At 37.0% G+C, this 12,359-nt stretch overlaps 1 protein-coding gene across 2 annotated transcripts in view; it reads left to right on the top strand.

The window, feature by feature from the left end:
- Window positions 1–12,359, top strand: part of LOC136857197 (TGF-beta-activated kinase 1 and MAP3K7-binding protein 2) — a 517,262-nt gene that overhangs the window by 468,370 nt on the left and 36,533 nt on the right. Inside the window, exon 9 of one of the 2 annotated variants that reach the window (XM_067135660.2) lies at window positions 6,000–6,020. The exons of the other annotated variant lie outside the window; for it this stretch is intronic. Coding sequence (XP_066991761.2) covers window positions 6,000–6,004 — 5 coding nt within the window. The 3' untranslated portion in view covers window positions 6,005–6,020. Of the gene's footprint in view, window positions 1–5,999; window positions 6,021–12,359 lie in introns of those variants that run through there. 2 annotated transcript variants of the gene reach the window in all.

Here is a 12,359-nt window from a genome sequence, read left to right as displayed (position 1 = left end):
GCACCTTGAAATAGTTTCTATAGATGACAGTGCTCAGTATCGTAATTTCAATTCAGTTATGGCATTAGGGAATTCATCATAACCTTGTATATCTTATTCATTTCATCCTTGTGCATCAAGTACCGTAAAGTGGGGTAACTTTGACCATACAGGGCAAATTCGGCCACTGATGAATAGCAACACTGATTTTCACCTGCCTCCTCTACTGAAAAGGATGAACCACTTGCAACAACTAAAATGCACACAATTAGAGTGCTCTATCAACACTCTGTAGTCCAAAGAACATTTGTTGGGTCTTTGTTGAGTCAATAGATTTCTTTCACAGCCCGGACTGTTGTCTTGTCTGGTAACAGCAAAGAACAAACTGTTCCTTAGCCCCAGCATTTGATTCTCCATTCCTGTGGTTTATGGGGTCAAAATGCACGTATGTCTGGTAACTTATCAACACTATTTGATACATTTTATTCAAATAGGTTTTTCAGGGAATAGTTTTGTAATAAAATTTGTCCTCTTCCAGGGTAACTTTAGCTATGCCAAGAACATACAGGAAAACATTACGCAGCCACAGGTATTGTAATTACAATCCTGTTTACCTCAAGAATATTTTAGAAGAGATTAATAAAGGCACAATAATGGTTTGGCATGCCTCTGAGACGTAAGGGGAAGTTTATCCACACAGGGAGGGGAAAGGGTTCCCATTTTCAATGATCAATGTGTCTGTAGACAGACTATGTTGCTGCATAGACGGATATCAGTTGACGTGGACGATACACATTTTAGAATTTGATTGATGGCCCAGATATTTTCTAATTTAGAAGACAGTGTATTATGAGGACAGTCTACAAGACTGCTTCTTTTTCAACCTTCTCTTCTCTCCGTACAATTGGACTTTATGATTTTCGTAATGCTTGTATGCTTAGGCTAAAAAAAAAAAAGTTTCGTCTTTGGGGAAAGTGTGCATTGTTTGGAAATATCCCATAAATTTGATCACTATACATCTGTTTCTCCACAAATCGTGTCTGACTCATTGGCTGAATGGTTAGCGTATTGACCTTTGGTTCAGAGGGTCCCGGGTTCGATTCTCTCCGTACAATTGGACTTTATGATTTTCGTAATGCTTGTATGCTTAGGCCAAAAAAATAGTTTCGTCTTTGGGGAAAGTGTGCATTGTTTGGAAATATCCCATAAATTTGATCACTATACATCTGTTTCTCCACAAATCATGTCTGACTCATTGGCTGAATGGTCAGCGTATTGGCCTTCGGTTCAGAGGGTCCCGGGTTTGATTCCCGGCTGGGTCAGGAATTTTAACCTTAATTGGTTAATTCCAATGGCTTGGGAGCTGCATGTGTGTGGTGTATTCAACATTAGAAATCATCCTAGGTAGGGCCCTCATCTTCACAGACATGTAGGTCGCCTAATAGGCCGTCTACTAGAAAAATACCTGCACCAGGCCTCTCCAGAGGCCATACGCCATTATTATTATTATTCACAAATCATTTTAATTTATTTATGATTGTTGATACCGGGCATTCTTCAGGTTTTTAAAAAAAATATTCATGGTGGCCGAAGTAATACTAAGTCAAAGAAAATTTTGTTTCTTGAGTTAATTATATGGTGGCCAAGTTACCCCTAAACATGGGGTAACTCCGGCCACTCTTTCGATAATCATAATTCATTACTGAATAACAATTAAAATTATGTTCATATTTAAAAATGAAGAACAAACATGGCAGAACTTATATTTTTCAGAAAATTAGAGGGAATATTTCACGTTTACATTTTTAAAATATACAAAAAAGTGGCCAAAATGACTCCATTTTGTGGTATTTGTGAGGCATCAAGGAATTTCAGGTCAACAGAAGTTCTTAAAAATAAAGAATATGGTTTTTATTATGAATGATCAGTTATTTAAGAAATGGTATATAAACAGCTGTCTGGTAATGATCTTCAACAGAAGGAGAAGAGGAGCTTTATGAGCTAATACAGAGGTTCTTTCATAAGTCATGGCAAGTTATTTATATCTTCCAAACATATAGGAACACAGTAAGCCCAGTATATATATTTAAAACCTGTATCACACTCTATTGAATGCCACTGACTGATGGGGGTCTGTGCGCATTGGCAACTAATTAACAATGCATCCAAAAGTTAGTCTGCTACTGGCCATGCTCCAGAACTGATATAAGTAAAATTGAACAATTGTTATTATGTGAAAATTGCAGTTCTCCATGGTAGAAATGCATGTCAATATCAGGAGGAGCAAAGAGAATGAGAATGATAATGTTTTACTATATCAAACTACTAATGCCTTCAAAACATAGACCATGTAGCAATTGTTGAGCTGTTGCAGAGTGGACGTCCCATGTCCACTCACACAGAGGTGTTGGTGGCTGTTATTGAGAAGTGCTTACCAGAAAACATGTGTTGAACTGTGCAGAAATTATCCACATACAGTTATTTTTGTTATAACAGTTATCCAAACTTTACAACAGGACTTGCAGATGCACAGGATATGAGTGCATAATAAAACAACCATTTTTATTTACTTTTTTGATTTCCCCTTGCTATTAACACCTGTATCCAAACCAAATTTGGTGTCAGCATTGAGAGGTACATTCCAGTAGCCTTCAAATGCATGGTTTACATTGCTGTTACCTGTTTGGAAGATGTGAAACAGTTCCCATGACTTACAAAATGACCTTTGTAGCGTAATGTACAGGGTCACTCTTATAAACCCAGACTGAGCGCATGATATTTGTACTCTGCACTACAGCAGCTGCCTCAGTCCAACTTACGTTGCACATGGCTGCCCTGCTTTAAGCGTGTATACAGACTTATATGAAATCTTACCTTATAAAAGATGCTGGAAGAGTCATCCTTCCTAATGAGGGACTTCATAAACACAATTAGCGAGAGTTATGACTGTTCACATGACCATTAACCCTCGAGCACTCGTGCTGGTGCACTGAGTGCACCACGTTTAAATAAACGGATGTCCACTGTTGCACCAACAATTTGCTGACCTGTGTTGTTAGCTATTCCTACAGTACAGTTTTAGCTATCTGTGTGAAAAGTCAAATAAATATTTCTCCAACAGAAGCAAATTAAACTGCGTTTTAAGTTCACCGTGTCACAACTGGCGCACTCAGTGCGCCATGCGTGCGCCCTGCGCGTCATCATATAAGTATATTTTTATTTACAAATTACTTCTGTATTCACTAGAATAGTGTCTTGCATTAGTTTTCTGTGGACTGTTTGTTGATTTCTACGTGAGTCTCCAATAATCGTTCCATCTATTTAGGGCTGCAAGATATCTGTCGAGTCCACAGCTGAACTAGTTATTGAATAATGACCCTGATTTCGACAAAGCAGATGACTGTGAAAATGAGGAAGACAATTCTGAAATTGAAAATGAGAAAATAATTTTCAGTGAGCATAACTCAGAAAGTGAACAGGATTATGACTCAGGGACAAGTGATAAAAGTTCTGGTGAAGTTGTGTTAGCCAAAAGTGATTGATTCATAGGAAGAGACAAAGTTTGTATATGGAAGAAACAATGTTCTAGTGGATCCTCTAAGACTAAAGAAAAAATTATTGTCAAAATATTTCCAGGACCAAAGGGTGAAACTCGGCGTGTAACAAGTGAACTGTCTCCTTTTCACAAAATTATTGACGTAAATATGATTGACAATATTGTAAAATTCACGAATTTGTACATAGCTAGCAGGTTGGGATAACAATATTACATTGTAATATAATTAGGGAGGTAAAATAAAGACTAATATTATGAAAAATATTTCAAGAATTAATTGATGAACGATAAAATTTACTTAACTTCGATGAAAACATTAACATACTTAACGGAGCACTCAGTGCGCCACGCGAGTGTTCAAGTGATGAAAAAGAACGCGAGCGCTCGAGGGTTAAGATGAAATCAGGCCTCATCCAAAAAGAACACAATGTGTGGGTCAAATAAACAATCATTCAATGATGCAAGATACCACTCACAATATCTCACTGTTGTGGCTGGATCAGCAGGTTTTAAAGAATGGGCCCGTGTAAACCTGTACAGTTTGATGTGTAACAGCTTTGTAGCTTTGTGTGTAGAAGAAACCGAAACCCCTACTTATTGTGCTAATTTTGTAAGTGATTTATTCGGTGACCATTCAAGATTCGCACCGAAATGTCATCTAGCATTCCTTCTATTAAAACTGTTTGTGTGCGCGCATGTTTTTTATTGGGCACTGAGCCAGTAATTTCAAATTTATTTACATTAACGTGAATCTGTGCTCATGAAGGTGGCATGTCACAAGGAAATTGCTGATCAAATGCATCGCATCCCCGTCGAGCTGACTCGTACTTAAAATAACTTTTACATACAAAATACAGTGTTGCAATGATAACTGTTAATCCAGGTTAACAGCTGAGATTCAGACTGGCTATTGATGCTAGGTCAAACACATGCACTCTCCTTGCAAGGTCAGAACTATGCGCGTGCCTCCTGTACAGCTGCTTAGGTCTCAGAGTAGAAACACCACTGGACAGTCTGGGTTTATAAGAGAGACCCTGTATATACCAGGTGTATGCAAAAACATATTCCGGTTTCACTAAGAGATGACGCCAGCAAACAGTACGCAGCATATGAATTTCACACATATGTCAGTTTGTTTGTCTGACATTAACCTACCAACACACACAAGTTGAGTCTGCCAAATACTAGCATCTGTATTGTATCGTTCAGTGATCATGTCGACGATTGTCCCTGAAAAAGAACACTTGCGGCACGCACTGCTTTTTTTATTTAATCAAAAGAAAAAGGCTGTGGAAAATCATCATTTGCAGGTAGAAACTTATGGTGAACACGGTCCATTGATTAGAACATGTGAGACATGGTTTTGACTGGTAGACCACAAAAGTGTAAGACAAGCAATTACAGGCGTTACTGGATGATGATCCAACTCAACCTCAACAGCAGTTGGCACAAGCATTAAATGTGTCACAAGAAACAATCAGCAGACATTTACAAGCAATGGGGAAGATCAATAAACTCAGGTAATGGGTCACACACGATTTGAATAAATGGCAAGTGGAAAATTGCAAAGTCACTTGTGAAATGTTGCTTCAACGTATGAATTAAAATCATTTCTGTACCGAATTGTGGTGGGTGATGAAAAAATGGATTTATTTTGAAAACCCGAAGTGAAGAAAATCGTGGCTGTCACCTGGTAAAGTCGGTCCTTCAACACCAAAGCCAAATCGCTTCAGCAAGAAGACCATGCTTTGTGTCTTGTGGGACCAGAGTGGTATTATGTATTATGAACTCTTGAAGCCCATCGAAACCGTTAATGCACAACGCTATCACCAACAAATGATTCGTTTAAATCACGCAATGATCAAAAGACGACTGGAATGGGCCAGATGACATGGCAAAGTGATTTTGTTACATGACAATGTGCCGTCTCACATAGCAAAACCAGCAAAATACACCTTGAAATCGCCTGGATGGGACATCCTTCCACACTTGCCGTACTTCCCTGACCTGGCGCCATCAGTGGGGCATGCACTCGCAGAGCAACACTTCAGCAATTTTGAGGAAGTTGGAAAATGGCTTGACGAATGGTTTGCCACAAACAACAAGCAGTTTCTCTGGCATGGCATTCACAACTTACCTGAAAAGTGAGCGAAGCGTGTAGAAGCCGATGGCCAATATTTTAAATAAACAAAAAATGAATTTCCCTTGAAAATTATGTGTTTTCTTTACTATAAAAACCGGCAAGAACTTATGCATACACCTGGTATGTGTGCGAGTTCCTAGTCAGGTATATACAATTTGACTTGTCACTTGTTTATTAATTTCCATTACTTATCTTGATCCATTGAGCTCTTCTTCCCCATCTGAGTTTGTCATTTAACACCTGTATTCACCTTTATATTTGTCTCTCTTCTTTCCATGTGTTAATTTGGCTTTCTTCTTATCCCACACATCTCATATCAAGCCTGAAGACCTGTCAAGATGGCCCCTCACTGGGTGTTAAAAATCCACGCTCCTTATGAATCTGGGAAGCAGAAATGAGCTTGTTGGGGATGGAGAAAAAATGGATGAAGAATGGATTGACAAGGAAACAGCTCCTGAAGATTGTAGTACATAAATATGAGAAGATTATCCTTGTTCTTCTGTGTTTTCACATTCATCTCCTCTCTTTGTTGCTCCCCCATTGACCTGACAATGTATTTATCTTATTATGATCTAATCCACTTCACCTTGAAATTACCTTCTTCTTCAACCTAAATAGGTGTCCAGGCTACAGGTAAACAAAAATGCATGCTTATATTTTAGTACCCATCAAGTGTATTAAACTTGAATGTCTTTCATGCAAAAAATTTTGTGCTTATATGTACACTTCAATGTGAGAACCATATTGAATGATATTCAAGCTAATGACAAGCTTTGATGCTCCAGGAAATTAGGCCATGCTGACATTTCAACTATCTACAGTAACACTTGTTAAGATGAAATGACATGTGCTGTTGGTCACTCGTACTTTTATATCTGCGAGAAGGCTAGTTGGTGGCACTAGCATTGGTACCACCAAATACAGAATTATCACCAGGCTGAAAGAACTTAAGTATCATTGCTGTCTCATCCAACTGGAAGAATATGCAGAGCGTAGTGTGCTCTCTCTTTCCTCGGCCCTAAAATGAAACTAATAAAACATGTAACTATATTTAGTCAAAAATCAGTTACATTGTCATATAATTAGTAAATAGGACCAGTTTCATCTGCTTGGGCCATCATCAGCTGTGAATATTTAAAAATACTAACTAAAAACCTAAAGGACCATGAAACAAACAAAGACATCTAAAAAGGAATACACATTAAAACCAATCTCTGGTAGAAAACTTGGTGGCACTTATGTTCGTGTGTCACAAATATTGTACATTGAATTTAGACTTTGGCTTAAAAAGAACATTAAACATGCCAACTTAAGAGAACACACATTAAATCAATCTCCGACAGAAAGCTTGGTGACACTTGTGTCCAGATGCTATAAAATATTGTGCCCTGGTTTTGAATTGGTGAGTTATTGTGTGGAGTCCATTCTTGACTTGCTTGATCTTTACAAATAACTTATCTATACTTGTGAGTGATTGAGGGGGATATCAATACTTATTGCAGAAATTGGTAGTGGCCCAGTAGGTGTTCTATCGATACAGATCAGACCAGTATCCCCCTCTCTCCTTCCAGCTTCCACACAATTCCCAGAGAGTCTGATGCTGGTGACAAAGTACAGTAAACTCTGGTTCTGGCTACCACCCACCAATATCATGCTTGTATCTACTGTGAAGCTGTGGAAACAATGAAACATGAAAACTGTATCAATAAGAAAGTAGAGGGCCTGCAGATGAACAAAATTTCATGACCATTGCTCGCTGCCAGATGACAGAAGAATAAATGCACTGAGTCACACTGTGCAGGTTGTAGGAACAATGATCTGGGAGAGAAGCAAGCCGCTTCTGTCATTTTGTCTTGACAAGGGCTACTGCAGAGTAGTTGAAACATTGGAAGAGCATTGAAGCTTATCAGATATCCAAGTTCTTGCCACATGTTTATAAACATTTGAGGTTTTATAAGTTCAACTGCATCGACGATACATTTTCTCATTCCTATCCAACTTCCAATTTCTTATAGAGTTTTATCCCACTGATAAATGACTTCGCATATGGGAGGCTCCATATTCCATATGTTCCTTAAACATCACTGAATACCTGTAACTGATTTAAATTCTGTTAACTATAACATGCATTACTTTTTATGCTGTGGAGTCTACAACTTGAATAACAGGAATAAGCTATGCAGCTACATAGATTTATGTGCAAACTTCTCTCATGTTATTTCCAACACTGATGTGAATGTCGACAATAAAATGTCGAAGAAGTTGTCTGGCGATTGAGTTGGCTAATTTATCTATAAATATATACTGATTTTCCCTTACAGTATAAGCTTTTATTTTTGTTTACCTTTAGCATGGATATGGTTGATAATATCCTAATTTGATTTGTAACTACCTTAGGAAATTCTGTAGCTGAGAATAGCCAAAATAGCCCATTCTAAATTATTCCTCAATACAAGTATTTAATAAAATTCTCAGCAGTATGGCAACCTCATCTTAACTTTTTCACATATTTTTACTTTTCATGAAATGTATTTAACGTCCTATAAAGAAATTAGATACTATGAGTCTGTTGGTTATAACTTATAGTAAATTCATCACCCAAATCACAACTAAGTCATTACTATGCACTACCAAGACAAATGTAATCATATTTTGAGAAATGTAAAGTTTTAATCCATGTAAAATTGCTTTGTCAAAGAAACATGTTTTTCCTCAATGATATTAAATTATCTTTTCCAGCTTCTATCACACAGGAAAGAAATAAGTAATATAGTAAAATTCTGTCCAAGTTCATTCTTGATGTAGCATGGGGAAACAAACAATTCATACTTTAATGTATAATCATTCTCATGTTGTACACATGCCACTTTGAAGTTGAAAAAGCACAATATTGATTTTATTGAAAGTACCACACAACACCTAATACTCATCTGTGGCATCAGTTGCTAATGGAAAATTTTGTCTACAAGGAAACCATGTAAAGTTTATCTTTGGGTAGTGTAAAGAGCATCTACCTCTGGATTAGAAAGTCATATTTGATCATCAGAGATCACAGAATGATAAAATATACACCTTGAGCACCAAATGAAGAACAAGCTATTGCATTGATCACTAAAGTTCATGCCATTTGAATTAAAAGCAAACTCCTTTGATGTAGTAAACCATTCAGGATGATGAAATGTGTAACCACTCTTGAAGAACATAAATTGAATTATAATTGTAAAAGTGTGGCGATGAGAACTGTTTGAAGTTGATGGAATGTAAATGAATGTGAACCAATCTGCCTTGCAAAACAATCATATTTGTATTGCATGGTGATTCAATATGTGTTCTTCAAGAGTGGTTACCCGTTAATCATACTAAATACAGAACTCAAGTTCGAAAATATGAGCTACCAGTTCTCACTTAATGTTTCAGGAGTTTCAATGTAGATTTATAAGGGTGTTTTACTGTCATTTTTTTTTCTGGGGATGTGAGTTCATCTGCTCAACATCTTCTAGAAGATGTCCAAGTCTTCACATATGGCAGTGGATCAAAGTGCTAAAGTATGGACCCCGTAAGATAAACATTAAGTCTGTTACGTGTTACACTAAAATAGCTCCTCTAATGGGAATCACTGTTTCAGTCGTTGAGCTGAAGGCTTGTTCATACTCTGCTGTAGATACTGCAATAATGCTGAATGCTGACAAAAGGAGGGAGAGAATTTTTGCTTTTCATTTTTATCTTCCTTGAACTGTTTTAAGCTTTAATGATTTTACCTGAATCTTGAATAGTAAGCTGATCACACAAATACCTGAAACTTTACTCTACATATAAAACGTCTAGCCATTCAGCCATTCAGGTAGATACTGTAATTTAAGTGATTAATAAGATGATCATAGATATATTTCTCTGAACTGTCAGAAGTTAGTTCTCTATATGATAACTGTGCTGTCAACAGTCTCAGTTCCTATCATTAATGGATTGAATTTTATTGTTCAAATGGCTTGTAGTGCCAGGAGTGTCTGAGGACATGTTTGGCACACCTGGTGCAGATCTTTCTATATAACGCCCATAGGCAACCTGCACATCTGGGTGTTTAGATGATGATAATGAGGTAGCAAGGGGGGTGAAACCCTGGTGCTGGCATATAGCCTGCTCCTGTTGAATAACACCAAGGAGTCTACTCAAGGCTTACCCTCTCCATATGATTGACAATTCACCCTCAACAGTGTAATATTACCTTCACTTCATATGAACACTGCAGAGAGGTTTGAAATTGAATCCAGGCTTTTGGCATGCAATATAGTGATTTAAAATTGCTGCTAGTAAATACCCTGCTATAGTTCATTCCATGTTAACAGTATTGCTCTTAAGACAACAGGGTTGCCATATTGAACGGCTCTGCTCAACACCATCACAGAAAAAAAAAAAGCACATAAATTTGTGAAATTCAGTATTTAAGTTCAAAACAAAAAGCGGAAGAAACTCGGCTGCAAATTATTTTTATGAACTAAAGGGGTTGGTGTGTTTACAGGGGCTAATTTTGTTTTGTACAGTATCAGAAGTAAACTACGGTACATAAAAAATCTCAGGATTGAAATGTAAGGCAAATTGGGGGAGAAAAGAGAAAAATAATATTTTTTATGGGCTTGAGCAGGAGGGATGCATATAATTGCATTTCATAAATTTCCCCAGGCAACATGGGATACTACTGTACTGTTGTATCACTCACAAAATCAATAGTAAAAATTAAATGCGGTCGTAAAAGAAAAAGTGGTAAAATGAAAATGCACTTAAGAAGAAAGAACAGCTAAGTAACAAAACCAAGCACAAATAAAACACACGGCAATTTCTTTTATCAGTACAAGTTATGCCATGATGTATCGCTGCACACCACAACACCAAAATCTTCAGGAACAACTTCTGTACAGCACAAAAATAATAGAAAACACACAAATAGTATGCAACATACAACCAACTCTCACTCAAGTACATACTGATTTAAAGCCTAAAAACATGTAAATACTGTAGTTGACTTCACTACAGAAGTGAGCTGCCGGCAGTTTACAGGATGAGGGACTACATGATGCTTGTGCCAGAACAACATAGAAGAAGGAAAATGAAGGATGGCAACGAAGCGATGGCTGTTCCTGCCATTGTGCTTCCTATGAATATATTTATGGAAAAGAAAATGTTATGTAGTTATTTTAATACCTCACGGGCAAAAGTGCCTCATCCTTTTTATCTGTCTTTTATAATACATTACAAAGTACAGTATAATATCCCTTAATGACAAGGAATTATGGGTGTCTCCTTGTAGGTCTATAAGAGCAATACTGTTTTCTTAATGTGGAATGAGCTATAGCAACATTCTGATGGTGAAAATGTTTTCACTTGACTTGAACTAGCTAACTATAGTGTCAGACCATATAGACTAGATGCCTTAATGATAATGGCCACCAGGTGGACAGTTTTGTTGTTACTAGTTAATAGAACAGATTTAAATTCATACGGTTAATAGAGTTTGTAGCCATTTTAGTGTGATGAATTAGACTTTTTAGCCTTGCTTCAAATACCTTTTATTGTTCTTATCATTTTATCATCAGTAGGAAGTGTCTTTTCTGTAGAGATAAAATTTTGAACCAATAAATGAGAAAAAATTATTTATCAGTTGAATATTCATAAGTACCAGTCCATGTCACTGCTTCCTAACATGCATGGAAACTTTCATTACCTTACTCATTTTTGCAATTTCCTTGAACTGCCAGTACAGAGTACAGTAGACTCCCTCTAGTTTGGCTTTGGTTAGTTCGGCTGCCAGAAAGTCCAGCCAGCACCTGTCCTTGAATGAAGAGGGAAAAATGAGTCACGCTGAGGGAAGTACAACTTTACAATTGGCAGCGACTTATATCAAGGAGCACACAGAAGTGGCATGATTCTGCTTCTAAAAAAGCTATTGATACAACAAAAAACAGAAAAAGATAATTGATTTCTTTCAATTTTTTTAATTCTGCAAAGTTTATGACATAGTACTATACTGTAATGTAAGTTCCTTTTGTTTACGGCAGTCTGTGATGTTTATACGAAGTGTTAGTGTACCTTTACAAATTAAAATCTGAGTTCCTGTAATATTTTTTCCTGCATTTAATTTTCCACCACGAGTGGTCTCTCATTGGGAGTGAAACTTCAGTAGTGTATGGAGACACCATAAAGACAACATCAACTCATTTCAAGTGAGTACACTTGGTAAAGACACCTCAATACTACTTGCTTTATAATTGTTTTTTTATTTATGTACCGTATTTCATTTAAGCTAAATATTGGTATTTATAGCATACTGTATTGTCAGTTAGTCCAGCCTTTCGTTAGTCCAGTCTAGGGTCCGACCGTGAGGTGGCCAAACTAGAGGAAGTCTACTGTACCTAGTACCAGTCTTAGCTAAATAGTATATCCCAAAGGAGTCTGCTTGTGATTGAGATGGGGATGAACTTTTGTGATCAGTGTAGTGACCCTCTTTCTTTATTTCTTTCTCTGCTCATGGTGCAAGTTAAAAGTATGCTTTGATCATTCTGTGAACTTATGAAATAAAAGTCCTTTCTCTTATTCAAGTCAAAACACTTGTTTGTTCCTTTCCTATACTTCCTTCCTCTTATTGATATAATCTTCCTATTCAGAGCAGATGCTTTTTGCATCACCCAA

This window comes from Anabrus simplex, chromosome 1, assembly GCF_040414725.1.
Source record: "Anabrus simplex isolate iqAnaSimp1 chromosome 1, ASM4041472v1, whole genome shotgun sequence".
Lineage (NCBI taxonomy): Eukaryota > Metazoa > Arthropoda > Insecta > Orthoptera > Tettigoniidae > Anabrus > Anabrus simplex.
The sequence above is the reverse complement of the archived record's forward strand: the minus strand, read 5'-3'. Positions and strand labels throughout refer to the sequence as shown.